Source organism: Hippichthys cyanospilos, chromosome 10 (genome assembly GCF_059441005.1).
Source record: "Hippichthys cyanospilos isolate Australia breed blue-spotted pipefish chromosome 10, RoL_Hcya_1.0, whole genome shotgun sequence".
In the NCBI taxonomy this organism is placed as follows: domain Eukaryota; kingdom Metazoa; phylum Chordata; class Actinopteri; order Syngnathiformes; family Syngnathidae; genus Hippichthys; species Hippichthys cyanospilos.
The window spans coordinates 6,503,503-6,517,696 of NC_142378.1; the positions used below are offsets into that span (position 1 = coordinate 6,503,503).

The window sequence follows — 14,194 nt, forward strand, 5'->3', positions numbered from 1 at the left end:
GGCAACAGACATCCATCATTTGAGTATCGTTTAAAGCATGATAACGCCATCCGGCGGACATGATCGCTAACCGCACTGCACCCTGCGTTCCCACAGGTAAACGCGCTTGTGAATCATAGCCCGGGGTTGCACGCCTTAGCTGCGTTTATTTTTTGGTTATACGGATCCTACGCTGTTGTGTGAAAGCTTCATGAAAAAAAGTGCTTCCATGCCCCCAGCGTGGTTTCAAAGCCTATCTTAGGATCTTCTTATCCTATCTTAGGATCTTCTCCCTCATTTCAAACATAGAGGGCAGAAGAGCAAGCCTCGTTTGAAGCCTACTAAAGGCTCATCCAAGTTGTTAGGAAAGGACATCGCAAAGTCCAAAGCGAGACAAAGTGCTGCAAGGGACGGGACCTCGTTAGAAAAACTTTTCATTTCACACATGGTAACGAAGAGATTAAAAAAAAAAAAAAACATGAAAAGTCACGAGCAGTGTGAAAGTTGGCAGCCGAAAGACGCCGGGCGACTTAAGTAAGGCAAGGCACACACTTCCTTCCTCCGGCGGCGCAACAGGAAGCGGCAGACGCGCGCCAGCGCACGTCATGAGGACGGCCGGCCCGGCCCGGGTCCTCACACCTGGCAGATGTTGTAGTAGACAGTGTGCGCGTGCCTGTCGCCGTCTTTGTGCGTGTGCACGTGCGTCAGGGGGACGCCCGCGCTCTCGTCGTCGCGGGTGCCGTACGACGGCACGCCCTGCAAGAAAAGAAAAGAAAAAAGCCGCTGACTAATCGCCCGGTCCGCACCCGCGGGACCGGTCGGCGTTCGTCTCTCTGCACGAAAAGAACCCAAATGCCGCCCAGAAAGCGCTCAAAAGAACAAAGGGGCCGAGCGCGCTTCTCGTTAGGCAAAATGCATTGAAAGCTTTTCAACTCGTTCACGGCCGAGGTTTATGTGAAACGGCGACCCCGAGCGCGCGGGCGCGGAACTCCGGGCTGCGTTTTCCAAGCCGCTCTCCTCAACGCGGCCCATTCCAATGATCGGGATTGTTCCCGAGGAGCCCACCCAGGAGCCGATCATTCGAAATGGCCGAGAGGAAACGTGCATGATACCGACCCTCCGGTACTAGAGTTCCGGCGCCTTTGGCCTGCAGACTTTTCAGCCGGCGGCGTGCCGAGAGATTTTTCCAAAGAAAAAAGTGCGCCTCGGCCGGAAAGAGGTCGACGCGCCATGGGGCATCCCCTTCGGGCGAGGGCGGCGAGTCTCGGGCACGCGTACCTTGCCCTCGCCGCTGAGCGGGAAGTCCTTGCGACAGAGGTGCGCGATGATGCCGGCCGCCAGGGCGTCGCCCAGCACGTTGATCATGGTGCGAAATCGGTCCCTGAGTGCAAAGGCGCGCGGGTGAGCGGACGCGGACGGCGGGGACGCGCGGCGCACCTACAGGATCCAATCGATGGCCACGATGAGCGTGATGTCGTCGGGGGGCAGCCCCACGGAGGTCAGTACGATCACCATGGTCACCAGGCCCGCCTGGGGGATGCCGGCCGCGCCGATGCTGGCCGCCGTGGCCGTGATGCTGGCGGGAGCGGGCGGGCCGTCAAGCGCCGGCCGGGGCGGGGCCGGCGCCGCCTTACCTGATGGTGACCAGCTGGCCGAAGTCCAGCTCGTAGTCGTTGACCTGCGCGATGAAGATGGCCGCCACCGCCTCGTAGAGCGCCGTGCCGTCCATGTTGATGGTGGCGCCCACGGGCAGCACGAAGCGGGCGATCTGCCGGTCCACGTGGCACTTCTCCAGGAGACACTTCATGGTGATGGGCAGCGTGGCCGAGCTGCGGCGAACCACAGGTCAACCATAGGTCAAGCGGTCGCCCGCGCCGGAGCGCGTTTCAACTTTTGACATTTGGCACGTTTCGCAGGTTTCTCGTCATGGGAATGTGAAGACACGGTGAGAACGAAAGAAGCACGCGAGCTTTGCCATCCGGTCCCGTCCGCGCCGACCGTTTGGCGAGCGCGCGTCAAACTCCGCGCCCCCCACCTGGACGAGGTGGCCAGGGCGATGACCAAAGCCTGCAGCAGGCCTCGGATGAACTTGAAGGGGTTCTTCCTGGTCAGCAGGAAGTAGAAGAGGGGCAGGAGCAGCAGGCCGTGCACGAAGAGGCCGGCCAAGACCGTGACGCCGTACCAGCCCAACTTTCGGCCCAAAGTGCTGGGGTCCTGCATGTCCAGGATCTTGCCGGCCACCAGGAAGACGATCCCGAAAGGGAAGTACCTGAGAAGGCGCGCGGCGTTAGCGCATCGGCGTCCGTTAGCTCCGCGCGGCCGACTCACCACACGGCGGCGTTGATGATCTTCATGACGCACTCGTTGATGCACTGGCACACGTTGACCAACGGCGCGCCGCGCTCGCCCATCCTGCCCAGCAGCAGTCCTGCCACCATATCGCACACGCACACACGCATTCGCTTGTAGAGACGGAGCGCAAGCTAGAAGAGCGGACAAAGTGCTCGACCGGCCCCAAAGACACGAGTGGCGTACTGAAGACCTTGTACAGGGTCTACGGATGTGTCAGAGGTTCTAGAGGCGGGGGAGCACTTCCGGAGACGGGGATGGTAGACGTTCAAGAGGTGTCGTAGAAGGTTGGGAGGCGTAGCGAAGGCCGCAAAAACGTTTAGTCATAGTTCCAAAGCTGTAGTAAAGATCCTACAGACACACGGCGCTATGTAGTTGATTTGAAGACACGCTACAAGTTGTAGAAACGTACATCAGCTGGAGTTCTGCTGGATGTGCTAAAAGTTGTCATGCATGTCATGTAGAGGTTCTAGCAACAACATGGTAGAAGTGCTTGAGTTGTCAGAGCATGCTAAACATGGTAAAGATGAACATTTTAAATGTTCTCAGCGGCATAGGAGGAATCACTAAAGACAGATCACACACCAGGAATTTCACACCGTTCCGTGGGAGCTCAGGTTTTGGACACAGAATGAACGGGCGCGGCAGAAGTACGGGGTACGGAGGAGCGGCGGCTCGAGACTCACCCATGGTAGCCGAGAAGATGACGATGCCCAGCACGTTCATCTGCTGGCTGCTTCCCGGGCTGGTCTTGTAGGTCACCTCGGGCGGCGGCGTCAGCTCCAGCAAAACCGTTCTGCCTTTGCCCTCGCCGTCGGCGGGCACCACGTACACAAAGTTGGGCGCGACCGTGCGGGTCGGCACTTTCAGGACGGGCACCAGGTCCGTCTTGTACTGAACACGCAAACGGGAAGCGTTGAGAGCGACGGGGGCGGGCGGGGCGCGGCGGGTCTCACCTGCTGGAAGGTGGCCTCGATCAGGTTGGACGGGACCATGTTCCTGCGGGAGGAGCGGTCAGCCGACGTCAGGTCTGAGCTCCGGAGGGGGCGTGGCCCTCACGCGGCACGAGAGCCAACGTGCGCGGCCGAGATCGGTGCCGCTCAAATCTAAGCTGGCGTTCAGCCGCGCGCTCGACTACAAATAGCGCCGTTAGCTGCGCGCCGGCTAATTGGATTCACGTGAGTGTGCGTGTGTGGCGCGGGGGGGGGGGGCAGTGCGACGGCGTGTTCTTGCGCTGGCATGCGCGGTAGGGCAACGGGAAGTGTTTTGGCGCGTCGGCCGACCTGATGAGGTCCAGGAGGGCGTCGGCCGAGGTCATGACGGGCCCGCCCCCCAGCCGGTTGCTCTCCATGTCGGTGCCCACGCCGGGCTTGATGATGACCACCAGCACGATGCCCACCACCACCGCCATGAAGGTGGTCCACAGGTAGTAGGTGACCGTCAGCACGCCCATGCGGCAGCACGCGCGCGACTCCATGGACGACAGGCCCGACATCAAGCTGCGGCAAACGCACGGGGGGACAGCCTCACTCAGCCGACCACATTTTGCCAGACAATTTTGGGTGCGAGAACAGCTTGCTGAAGTTGGTGGACTGAGCCTCTTCCTTCAAGCTGATTTAGCAGGAGCTTCAGCTTTGTGGAATATGGGCCAAGAAGACGGGACCAAATTGCTGACGTTTTCCAATTTTCCGCCGTTTCTGAGAAACCGCGTGCCTAAAACCTCAGATCCAAAGCTCACATTTTAGGAGTCCGTCCCTCATTTTGAGCAAACCTTTGACACATTTTCTCCTGCGCTCGGAGCTTCAAAACAGCGAATTTTGTGGAAAATGCTCTTCTTTTGGCCCATAGCCACGTATGGAGTAGTCATGGCTTATTAAAGTCAAGCGGCCTTTGGGCTTCGACTTACTTCTGGAGCGCGGGGCTTGGGCACGCCTACCTGGAGGTGATGAGCGGCAGGATGAGCATCTTCAGCATCCTCATGAGAAGTTCGCCAGGAAAGGAGAAATAGATCTTGGCCTGCGGCGCAGAGCGCAAGCGGCCGTTCAGTGGCCCGTGATGGAAAACGAGCGGCCGCGACCACGCCCCTTTGCCAGAATTATTTTAAAAAACTTTTGGCGCCGGGCCGCCCCCCAATTGACAATAAAGCAGGCGTGTCCAAAGCGGGTCCCGGAGGGCCACTATCCTGCACCTTTCGGAGGTTTCCGTCCAGCCGGCGCACCTGATTCAAACGATCGGCTCTAGGGAACCGTCTCCATCGTTCGAATCGGAAAGATCCGAAGCGTGCGGGGCGCCGGCCCTCCGGGACCCGCTTTGGACACGCCTGCTGTGAAGGAACCTTGGACAGGTTCCCATTGGAAGGCGGCCCCCTTCCTTCGAAGCATTTCAAGGCAAGGGCGGCAAAAGACAAAGTTGTCTTGACAGGAAGCAGATGGGGCTGGCGGATTATGCTCCGCCCCTGCTGACCCACCCCTCAGTAATCTAAAAGTACATGGTGTCACCACACTGATGGGATTTGGTTGCGTTGCGCGACTCTCAGGTTCACGCAACCTAGAAGGTTTACTAAACAACAAACCGGAAGGAAAACAACCGGCTTATTCTCACGAGGGGGTGCGGACAGGTACCCGCATCTTCCGGGATCTCTTGCGCTCCTCGTTTATTCTTTTAAGTTGTCGCTCCCCTTAAGGGTTGGGGGAGACACATGGTAACAACGTAAACAATCATTTTGTGATGGAGGAGGATGTACGAAGGTACGAGTCCAAGCGGCTATCTTCGTTCCCAGCAACGTCAAGCGCGACCACATGCTGTTTGGCCTTTTGCCCGAGCTGCGCTGCCCGCTTTCTTTCTACAGAGACACGTTGTCTCCTCGAGCTTTTACAGAAAACATCCATGGCTACCAAGATGCATGTTGCAAAAAACAAACAACCCTAACCCTAACCCTACCGATACACGCTTGGACCCTTTTTTAATGTTGCAAACAAGAAATACTGTCTCCCGAATAAGAAACTCATTAACCACCTGAAAAGCGCCAAACGCACTCTAAAAGCCGACGGCGGCGCGCTACATATGCCAGGCAAAAGTCGACACCAAAGAAAAGGGAACGTGAGCAAACGTATCGCGCATGTGGTGAAAAGGGAGAACGGGTGAAGACTCTCCCCGTTAGCTAAGCGCGCATGTGAGCGCGGCGCCTTTGATCCACTTAAAGCTCGGCGAGTGTTTGGCCTGGACATGCATTGCGCGGGAAATGCCGCTTCATTGCTTTGGCCGCGACTTGCCTCAAAATGGAACGACCGCGTACAAGTTGGCGAATAGCAAGCAAGTCGCCTAACGTCAAAATGACACCTGGCCGTGCCGCTTCGTTGCGAGCGTGTTCCGATCGTGACTTTGACCTTAAAAATAAATCCCGATTTTTGACTTTTTACACAAAATGATGGGACTTTTTTTTTCCATTTTCTGTGGCCGCTTCTCCTCGGGCGGGTCGCAGGCTTGCCGCCGCCTATCCCGGCTGACTTAGGACACGCCGAACTCAGCCAGAGTCAAACGAGCGTTGACGCAGCCAATCACAATCGCCTTCCGAGTTTTCGGAAAGCGGGAGGAAGCCAAAGTCGCCAGAAAGAACCCGCGCAGGCTCAGGGAGAACAAGCAAACCCCGCACAGGAAGGCCCGAGCCAATTTGCCGCTTTTTGAAATGAAAAAACAAGAAATGCGTTTTGGAACATTGACTCATATGTCAAAATCCAACATTGATGACGTGCCATGAGTGTGTTGATTATTTGAAAGCGCACAGGCAAAACAACGTTCAATTTCAGAAAGTGGTAATGCGTAATGACAACGCTATTCATTTAATGCATTTCACCGTGTCCGATTTTCACGATCGCCTTAATGGCTTCTCGGGGCGAGCGCCGACTTTTGGTTGGGCTTATTTCGTGGCCTGAGCTCGACAACGTTTGGAGGAGGCCCATTTGGCTCTCGCGCGCCCGGCGTCTGTGGCGTCTTTGGCTTCCGCGGCGTCTTCGGCTTCCTTGGCGTCTTTTTTCGGGTTTGTTTTTAGCCGAGCGAAGGCGAAAAGCTTTCCCCCGAGCGGCCGCCGCACGTACCTGCGTGGAGAGCTGTGCGCCCCGCAGCACGAAGCCCAGAGCGCATCCGGTGAGCACGGCCGCCACGGACAAGGTGAGCAGGCCATTTCTCTTGGCGAACTTGCGCAGCGCCGGGCGCAGGTCGCGAGCCGAGAAAGACTTGAGGCGCTCCCCCACGCCGCCTCCTCCATCGCAGGACGAGCGTTCGGAGCGAGCGTCCTCCTCCTCCAGCAGGAGCTCGTCCATGACGGCCGGCGGCGGCGGCTGCTGCTCCGGCCGGAGGAGCGGGATTACCGCGGCTCGGGCGCAACTTAGTCAGTCCCGCTAAGAGGCTTAGCGGAAGGCGAGTAGCTAGCGCACGCCTCCGCGCCGACCCGCTCTCTCGCCGAACCCCAAAAACGTGGCGCGATCGTCAAGCGCGCGAGCGGCGCGGCGCACCGCTTTACTCATCTCCCGCTCGCGAGGTTTTGCCGCCGAAGCGCTCGCGCGTCGCGGACGGGCTCTGTCGGACACTCGCGCGTCCTAGACGCCGGGGTGGAGTGGGCGGAGCCTTCGAGCGACGACGTGGGCGAGGGGTGTCCAACTGCGGTCCTAGAGGGCCACGATCCCGCATGACTTTGAGGTTTCTCTCTCTCTCTCTCTCACATACAACTGATTGCATCATTTTTGGATCATTTTCGGGCTGAATGTCCCGACTCTTAGATTACCGCTGTGCTGGAGGTCAAGCGGAACGCCATTGAAAACAAGTGGTCAGACGGCAAATCCTTTAATTGTTCAGTCTCAAACAAGACGGGCCGCACGCACGGCACTTTTGAGCGGCACCGGCCGCTCGCCCACGCTCAAAAGTGCAGTGAGCAGGAAGTGAGAGGGGCTTCCTCAAGGGGCTCGGCCGCCGCGAGCGCGGGGGCTCCTCTTGCGCGCGGGTCATCGGCCGAGCCGCTCGACTTCCTTTGTCGTAAACGTCGTCACCAAGTCAAAGAAAAAGTGGAGGCCGGCCGGCTGCGCCGCTCAAACGCGTCCCGCCTGGAAAACAGCACGCGCGTGTCACGGGCGGACGGGGGTCCCGCGACTCGACCGGGCTCAGCTCGCGGAAAACGCCCACGTCGCTCGTCCGCCGCTCTGACCAAAAAGCGTTCCGCGCCCAAGCAGGGGTGGAAGTCGAGTGCTGGGCCCACCTGTTAAAACTCATTCAATGCGGGGGACACATTTTCATGTTTTCCAAGAGTTCGGACGTTCGACGCCAAAGTATTAAATCGATACTTAAGTAAGTGGAGGACAATCGTATCCAGATACTTAAGTATTAAAGCCATGCTCGAGTCGCGCCTGGGACGGAACGTCTGGACTCTTGAAAAACGGGAGAGTACGTCCCCGGCACCGAACGGGTTAAAGGTTCAATGCCGCTCGCCGAATACGCCCGAGCCTCTGCAAGCTAGTTAAGCTACGGGCTCAAAGTCAGCTTGGCGTCGGGGCGCCACTGGAACGGCGGGGAAAAAAAGGAACACGCCTGCTGCGGATGACTACCAAAAGGGATTTTTCATTGTTTGGATTTTTTCCGTACGCGAGCGCCTCCTCCCGCCCGCGTCAGTCAGACGAGGCGTTACCGGGCCGGGGAGGGGCGGTCACGGCTGCTCCTCGTTCCCGGCGCTGGGCGCGCGGCTGCGGATTTGACTCCTGAGCTGCTCGATGAGTTCGGGATTTTGCTGCTGCATCTGCTGAGCCAACTGCTGACCTCTGCAAATCACGCACAAAAACGCGGCGGTTAGCTACCATCGCGCCCTTCCCCGGACGGCCGATGACATCGTTGGTCATTGGCGTTGCCGCCCGCGTTTAGTAAGCGGCGAGTCTTAACAAGTTCGTTTGGTGTTCGTGACGCAGTTGTTGGTGGGAGCTCGTAACGTAGGCGCAAAACAGAGTATGTTTCGATACTAACGGCCGCTAAGCAGCTATAGCTTCATTAGCTTTCAAAGCGCAGTCGTTCTCCAGATACGAGCGGCCAATGATACAGCTGAGCCAGAATAAAGGCGGGCTTCAACTTGGATGCGCTCCCTTATTGCGCCAAGCGGTTTTAGAGGGCCGCTCCCAACTCCGGCCGTCGACTGCGACCGGGCGACGGAAAAGCGTCAAAGGAGGACAACTTACGCCTGGATGAGTCCCGACAAATCTCCCGTGGCCGGCGCAGGACCCGGGGCTCCTCCCGCAACACCGCCTCCTCCCGCTCCGCCGTACGCTCCCGACATCATCCCCGACATCCTGAGCGAGCGCGGCCGGTCAGCGGCCGTAGGAAAAGGCGCCGCGCGCGCACACTTACATCTGCTGGACCTGAGGGTTGGTCATCAGCGACGATGCCTGCAAACCCAAACCCGTTTCACACCCTTAGTCAACTTGTCCAGGATATTTTGCCCACGGTCCGTTCTAGGGGGGCGGCGACTTGTTCCGAGCCCATTTGTAGCTTCAAATCACAAGAAGGCGCATGAAGGAGTGGGCGAGCGCCACTCACTTCCGGATCCGCCCGCTACGCGTCTGCTCCAATTGTCGGGCCGTTTCCACCAATGCGCCGCGCAATTAGCTGGCGAGCTGGCTCTAGCTAGCTGGCTAACATCTCCGTTTTCGGGTCAAGTCGGTTGGACACCATCGATATTTGCATGAGTAACCCCTGGGTGTCCGGAGATTTTCCACTAGCCGGGCCTCGGGCTGACTTGGGAAGGCTCGTCAAATGCAGTTTTACTTTCAACCCCTCAAAGCGTTGGCCCTGTCCATGTTTTTTTTTTTTTTTTGCATGATGGGAGACCAGGATAAGCCAATCATCCAAATCGTCCAAAGGCTTGCAAGTATCATAAATTGGCCGCTAGCGCCGCCCAGTGGTTTTACTATAGAAAGCAAAGCTGGCTTTTTATGACTTGCGCTTTACTCTATTTTCAAACCACGCTTCGCTAAGTTGACATGTTTATGGGAGAGTAAAATGTCTTTGCAACATAATGTGGTGCCAGGTGCCGTCGCGGCCGGTTCCGATGAGGAGATGCGCTCACCATGTTCATGAAACCGGGATTACTGAGCAGTCCGGCCAAGTCCACGCCACCCATTCCTGTCATCTGACACACATGCGCACACATGTAAGGTATGCACAAAAACAGGCGCCGCGCCAGATATTTACTGGACTGGTGGCGTCCGTCTTCTCCTCGGCAACCTTCAGGTTGGACTTGTAGGTCTCGTTGTCCGGGTCCAGCTCCAAGGCTTTCTTGTAGAAGGTCACCGCTTCCGTGTGCTTGTTGAGGCTCGCCAACGCCAACCTGCATCAGCGCGGATAGAGTCTTTTGCCGCCATCCCGCCCATCCGTCGGTAAAAATTGACGAGCGCTCCGCTAAACGTTCTGCCTTCCCAAGTGAATTGCAGGGTGGGACGGCGCCCCGGATGAAAGCAAAGGACATTGTTTTTTTGGGCCCGTTCCCATTCTTAGCACGGCTTTTGGATTCATTAAAACTAGAGACTATATATGTGTTGTGTTGCTGCTTGTAAACAACAAAGATTTGAGCTCAGGTCTGGACATTGGGCTGTTGGACTTTAACACTTGGTTAACAAGTCAACAAAAAAAGAAACACCTGCAAAAAATGGACCATTTTGCGGGAAGCTAAAATGTTTGTTTTACCCGTCACAATTTTAAACGAGGGCCGCGACGGTCTCCCCGCGTCATTTGCTGAGTCTTGGGAACTCCTTTGGTTAAAAGCATGCAGCGGACGGGCCCACGTTATCCTTCTTCTATCGATTCGACGTGGGATCGGGGCGACGCGCCGGCGGCTCGGCGCAAAACGGTTTGTAGTCGGCAAAAAAGGCAAGAGGATTCTCACCCCATCCTGCCGTAGGCTTTGCTGTAGTCGGGGTCGATGGCGATGGCCTGCTCGCAGTCCTGCACCGCCCCCGCGTAGTTGCCCAGCTTGCTCAGCGCCGCCGCCCTGCACATGACAAGTCGCGTGACGCCACGCGAGCCCACCGAAGCGATCGGAGGACGCCTTTGCGAAAACTAAACAAAGCGTCGCGAACGCGGCCTCGGTGGCCGGCTCGTCGGCCGGAAACGACATGGCGGCTCGGCTCCCAAAATGTTGAGAGCGAAGCGGAAAAACGGCTGAGTCGCCAGAGGCGTTTTTCATGTCATTTTTAGATCGTTCGGAAGCCACGGCGGCGGGATTAATCAGAACGTCGTCTTGCCGCGCGCGGTTTTGTCAAGGCAATTTCAAACTCCATTCAAATGTTTTGGACCGGAAATCTTTGCCCAAAATTACAGAATTGACACCTCATCAGCTGTGGGATATTGCTAACAAACACCAAAAGAAAAAGAGTAGCGCTTGCCGTCGGCGCGCTGACCTGTTGCAGTAGTAGACGGCGTTCTGCGGGTTGAGGGCGATGGCCTTAGAATAAAACTCCACAGCAGCGGCGTAGTTGTCCACTTTCATCTGATCGTTACCTGCACGAAGAGCGCGTCAACATGGGCTGGTATGCGCCGCGCCGCCCGAGCGTACCGTCCGTCTTCAGTCTCTCTGCCTCAGCTCGCTGCTCTTCGCTGACGGCTGCGGCGGTGGCGGCATTGTTATTGACCTGCGACTGGTACACGCAAGAAAAACAAGCGGCCCACGATGAAGCCATGGCGTCCGTGCCAGTCAGCATTTGATCGTTTCACACATCTCTTTTTATGCCCTTAAAGTCTGGTTGCTTGAGAGTGGCTTTTTTTGTGAGCCTTCCAAGAGACTCTTGCTTCCACACAAACTTCTTACTGTAAAAGTAAACAGAATCCAAAGGCTCCCAGAAAAACGTGAGGAACAACCAAGTCATTTTCTTGAACTTGAAGGCTTTTTGACTTGTACTTAAGTCGAAACAATCGTGATCAATTTTTAGGGTAGCTCGTTACATAATTTTTGACGGGGGGGCCAAGTGACGCGGCCGGGAGCATCGCGGTCACGTTGACGTGCCAACTTAGAGATCGCCTGGCAATTTGGACCCGCGCGAGTTTACAGGCAGATATTTGGAAGCCAAACTTTACAGGCAAAACAGAGAGTCCGGGAGATAACATGACGTCCGCCCTCACCGAGGTCTGGGGGGCGGCCGAGGCGAAGATCTCAGGCAAGGTGAGGGGGACGGCGAGGCTCCGGTCGTCGGCGGAAACTTCGAAGGCCGTCTCCAGACATTGGACGGCCACTGCGGAAGGACGCCCTTGAGAAGGAGCCGGGCGCCAAAGGGGTCGGCGGCAGCCTCTCACCTTCCAGGCTCTCCTGCGCCCCCGACGACAGGTTGCCGGAGCGGAGCTGCTCGTGGAGAAAGCTGATGATGGAAAAGGCCAGGCGCTTGTTGTCGGCCATGGCGGCACAGGCGGACGCCGCGCGAGCACTTGCCACCTGGCGGGGTAACAAACAAAAGGGGGCACACTCATTTGCGCGACTGGTAGCGGTAGGACGTCACTCCTGACTCTGCAACGTTTTACTCTGCAACGCAATGCTTTCGACCGTTTGCCCGGTACCGCTATCTTCTTAGGAGTTCTGCGTTCTCCCAAGACTCATTTCCACTCCGTTTACGGCGCTTTGCGCGCAGCAACGTTTGTTCTGAACAAAGTGCGATTGAGTCTATTCGAAGAGCCAGTCAGAGCACGAGAAGCGGCTTCCAGAAGCCGGCCGGCCGGCGTTTGATTAAAGCAAGGCTGGCGACGAATATTGGCGGCTCGTGTCAAATGCGGGACACTTTGAAAGAAATGCTGTTCGTCGTAATCTTACGACCGCGGCGGCAAGCAAGGCCGTGCGCGAAGCTAGCGGCTAAAAGGCCAATTAAGCGCATTGGGTCGCGTCGGCGAGGGCAAAACGACGCCCAGCGAGCGAAAGATCAAAGCGGGCCCTTTTTAGCTTACTAAAAAGTCGGAGGGCTTCAGGCGCAGACTGACGGGCGGCGGCGACGACGAGCGAAATATTGACTTGGCTGTTGCAGCTGCTTCTTTCCTCTCCGCTAAGCGACGCCGACAGTTTTCCGGCGCGTGATGATGACATCATGCTGGGCAAAGCTGAGCAAAGCTGCGCTCGCCGAGCCCCTCGAGCAAATCAGCCGCTTCGGCGCCGTCGTCGACGTCGCGGCCGGCCGGCAGCCAGCAGCCGGCAGCCGCCAGAGGCCCATGGCAAATAAGCAAATAGGAATACCTGCAAGAGTCTCCCAACCCCATCGATCACCCAAGGCAACAGGGGGCGCCAAACGAAACCGAAGTCGGCGTGGCGGTCAGAAGAAGACTTTCGGCGACGTTTGGAGTACCTAAAAAATGCTCCTCATTTGGTCTGGATCGTGGACGAACGTTTATTCACAAGAGAATCTCCATGTGGAATCCAAGTGGATGTGAGTGAAGCTAGCGCGCAACTAAACAGTGACGTCACCTGGGCTGCTAAATTCCATGTAGCGAGCAGAAAAGGTAACGCGCAACGAGAAACCAAGTACTCGAGACGGATTCGCTCTTGTGTTTTTCTTTTTCGGCACCTGTGTAGTCGTTGCATCTTCCTCATATGTACGCAGTCTTTTCACACAATCTACGCCGTAATATTCTCAGAATGTACGTCTATTCATTTATCAGCAGTTCATTATTACTGTCCTTAAAGCACTATTAGTGTTTTTTTCTTCTGTTGTTTTTGTTTGATTGCCTACCTTATTATTTGCTCGATTATGGAATGTCGTCCGCTCGGGGAAGTGAACGGAGCGAGAATTTCACTGCGCTGTATTACTAGGCGTATGACGATGAAAGTCTCGAATCTTGCGCGGTTCCCAGCCAGGCGGACCGATCGTCGTCGCCGCCATGAACGTAAGCTTGAAAAGCAAGAAACGCGCGATCCTGCCCAGCAGACCCTCGCCGCCTAGCGCCGAGCGCATCCTGGAGGACGTCGGCCGCGCGGAGCCCGACGACCCCGTCTACGGCATCCTGCGGCGGCCGCAGGAGCAAGAGCGAGGTGAGGCTTTCGCCGCGGCTCGGCTCACCTCGTCCCCGGTGCGCAGAGAGGGATCTTCGCTCGAAATTCGGACGGATTTCCTTCCTTCGTCTCGTTACGTTTCTGTGTGAACTTTAACCTGCGACGTATCGCGTTCTCAGGCGTTATGGAACTTTTGGTTCCCGGTTGCTTGCGGTGAAGGCCCTGCCCAACGTTCTGCGGTTGAAAAACGTGTGTGTGTGCATGTGTGTGGGGGCAACTCCTCCCCTCAACTACTTCAAACATGGAGAATGCATTGGAGCTGAAGCGTCCTGAGATTGACGGTGTGCTGCTGTGTCATCAGCGGGCGAGGCGGAGCGGGCCTTCCGTCAGTGTCGACGTCACGCCGACCTCAAGCGTCAGCTGCAGCAAGCGGAGGCGGTCCTGATGCTCCAGCGGGACCACCTGAGGGCGGCGGGCCGGCGACTGGACCGCCAAGTGGCCGAGGTCAAAGGTGAAATTGGCTGACTGTTCAGAAAATGACGCGCAGAAGTTCATTGGAGGAAATGTTTGATAAGTGGCGGCTGAAGAGTAGACCACTTGCACACGCAAACAATAAAGTGACGTTGTACCTGCAGCGCGCTCGTCTTTTACTATTACATTCATCGTTGTCATCTTTTCCGACGGTCCGGTTAAAGATGAAACCGGCTCGGCCGTCTTCCCGCTCTCCGATCGCTTTCGGACGCAGCGAACAGTGTCATCAATCCGTAGTCGCGCAGCTTAGCCGGGCGCTTTGTTAACGTTTCCAGTTTGCGTTTTCAGTTTTCAGTTCGCGACGAAAGCGCAAGAAGAGCTGATGAAAATCTGGATCGACGG

General features: G+C 56.9%; 3 protein-coding genes across 6 annotated transcripts; 1 reads left to right on the plus strand and 2 right to left on the minus strand.

The window, feature by feature from the left end:
• Nucleotides 1-396: 396 nt before the first annotated feature.
• slc1a8a (solute carrier family 1 member 8a) lies at nt 397-6,981 on the minus strand. Its single transcript, XM_088425197.1, has 11 exons — nt 6,423-6,981; nt 4,265-4,344; nt 3,612-3,827; nt 3,285-3,327; nt 3,015-3,222; nt 2,308-2,407; nt 2,015-2,248; nt 1,614-1,808; nt 1,421-1,555; nt 1,258-1,360; nt 397-735 (listed from the first exon to the last, which is right to left on the minus strand). Exons 1-11 carry the CDS (start codon nt 6,645-6,647, stop codon nt 613-615), a joined length of 1,662 nt encoding a protein of 553 aa, XP_088281323.1. The 5' UTR covers nt 6,648-6,981; the 3' UTR covers nt 397-612.
• A 170-nt stretch (nt 6,982-7,151) lies between these two features.
• On the minus strand, nt 7,152-12,539 carry sgta (small glutamine rich tetratricopeptide repeat co-chaperone alpha). Its single transcript, XM_088426657.1, has 12 exons — nt 12,286-12,539; nt 11,647-11,782; nt 11,476-11,585; nt 10,913-10,994; nt 10,758-10,857; nt 10,244-10,348; nt 9,553-9,688; nt 9,428-9,490; nt 8,710-8,747; nt 8,541-8,651; nt 8,003-8,132; nt 7,152-7,424 (listed from the first exon to the last, which is right to left on the minus strand). Exons 2-11 carry the CDS (start codon nt 11,744-11,746, stop codon nt 8,021-8,023), a joined length of 957 nt encoding a protein of 318 aa, XP_088282783.1. The 5' UTR covers nt 11,747-11,782; nt 12,286-12,539; the 3' UTR covers nt 7,152-7,424; nt 8,003-8,020.
• Nucleotides 12,436-13,955, plus strand: c10h19orf25 (chromosome 10 C19orf25 homolog). Of its 4 annotated transcripts, none has more exons than XM_088426665.1 (3): nt 12,436-12,831; nt 13,187-13,360; nt 13,683-13,955. In XM_088426665.1, the coding sequence occupies exons 2-3, from the start codon at nt 13,210-13,212 to the stop codon at nt 13,844-13,846; spliced, it is 315 nt and encodes a 104-aa protein (XP_088282791.1). In that variant the 5' UTR covers nt 12,436-12,831; nt 13,187-13,209; the 3' UTR covers nt 13,847-13,955. The 4 variants fall into 4 exon arrangements, with proteins under 4 accessions (XP_088282791.1, XP_088282789.1, XP_088282792.1 ...); XM_088426663.1 differs by having other exon boundaries at nt 12,436-12,758; XM_088426666.1 differs by having other exon boundaries at nt 12,437-12,758; nt 13,183-13,360.
• Nucleotides 13,956-14,194: the final 239 nt, after the last annotated feature.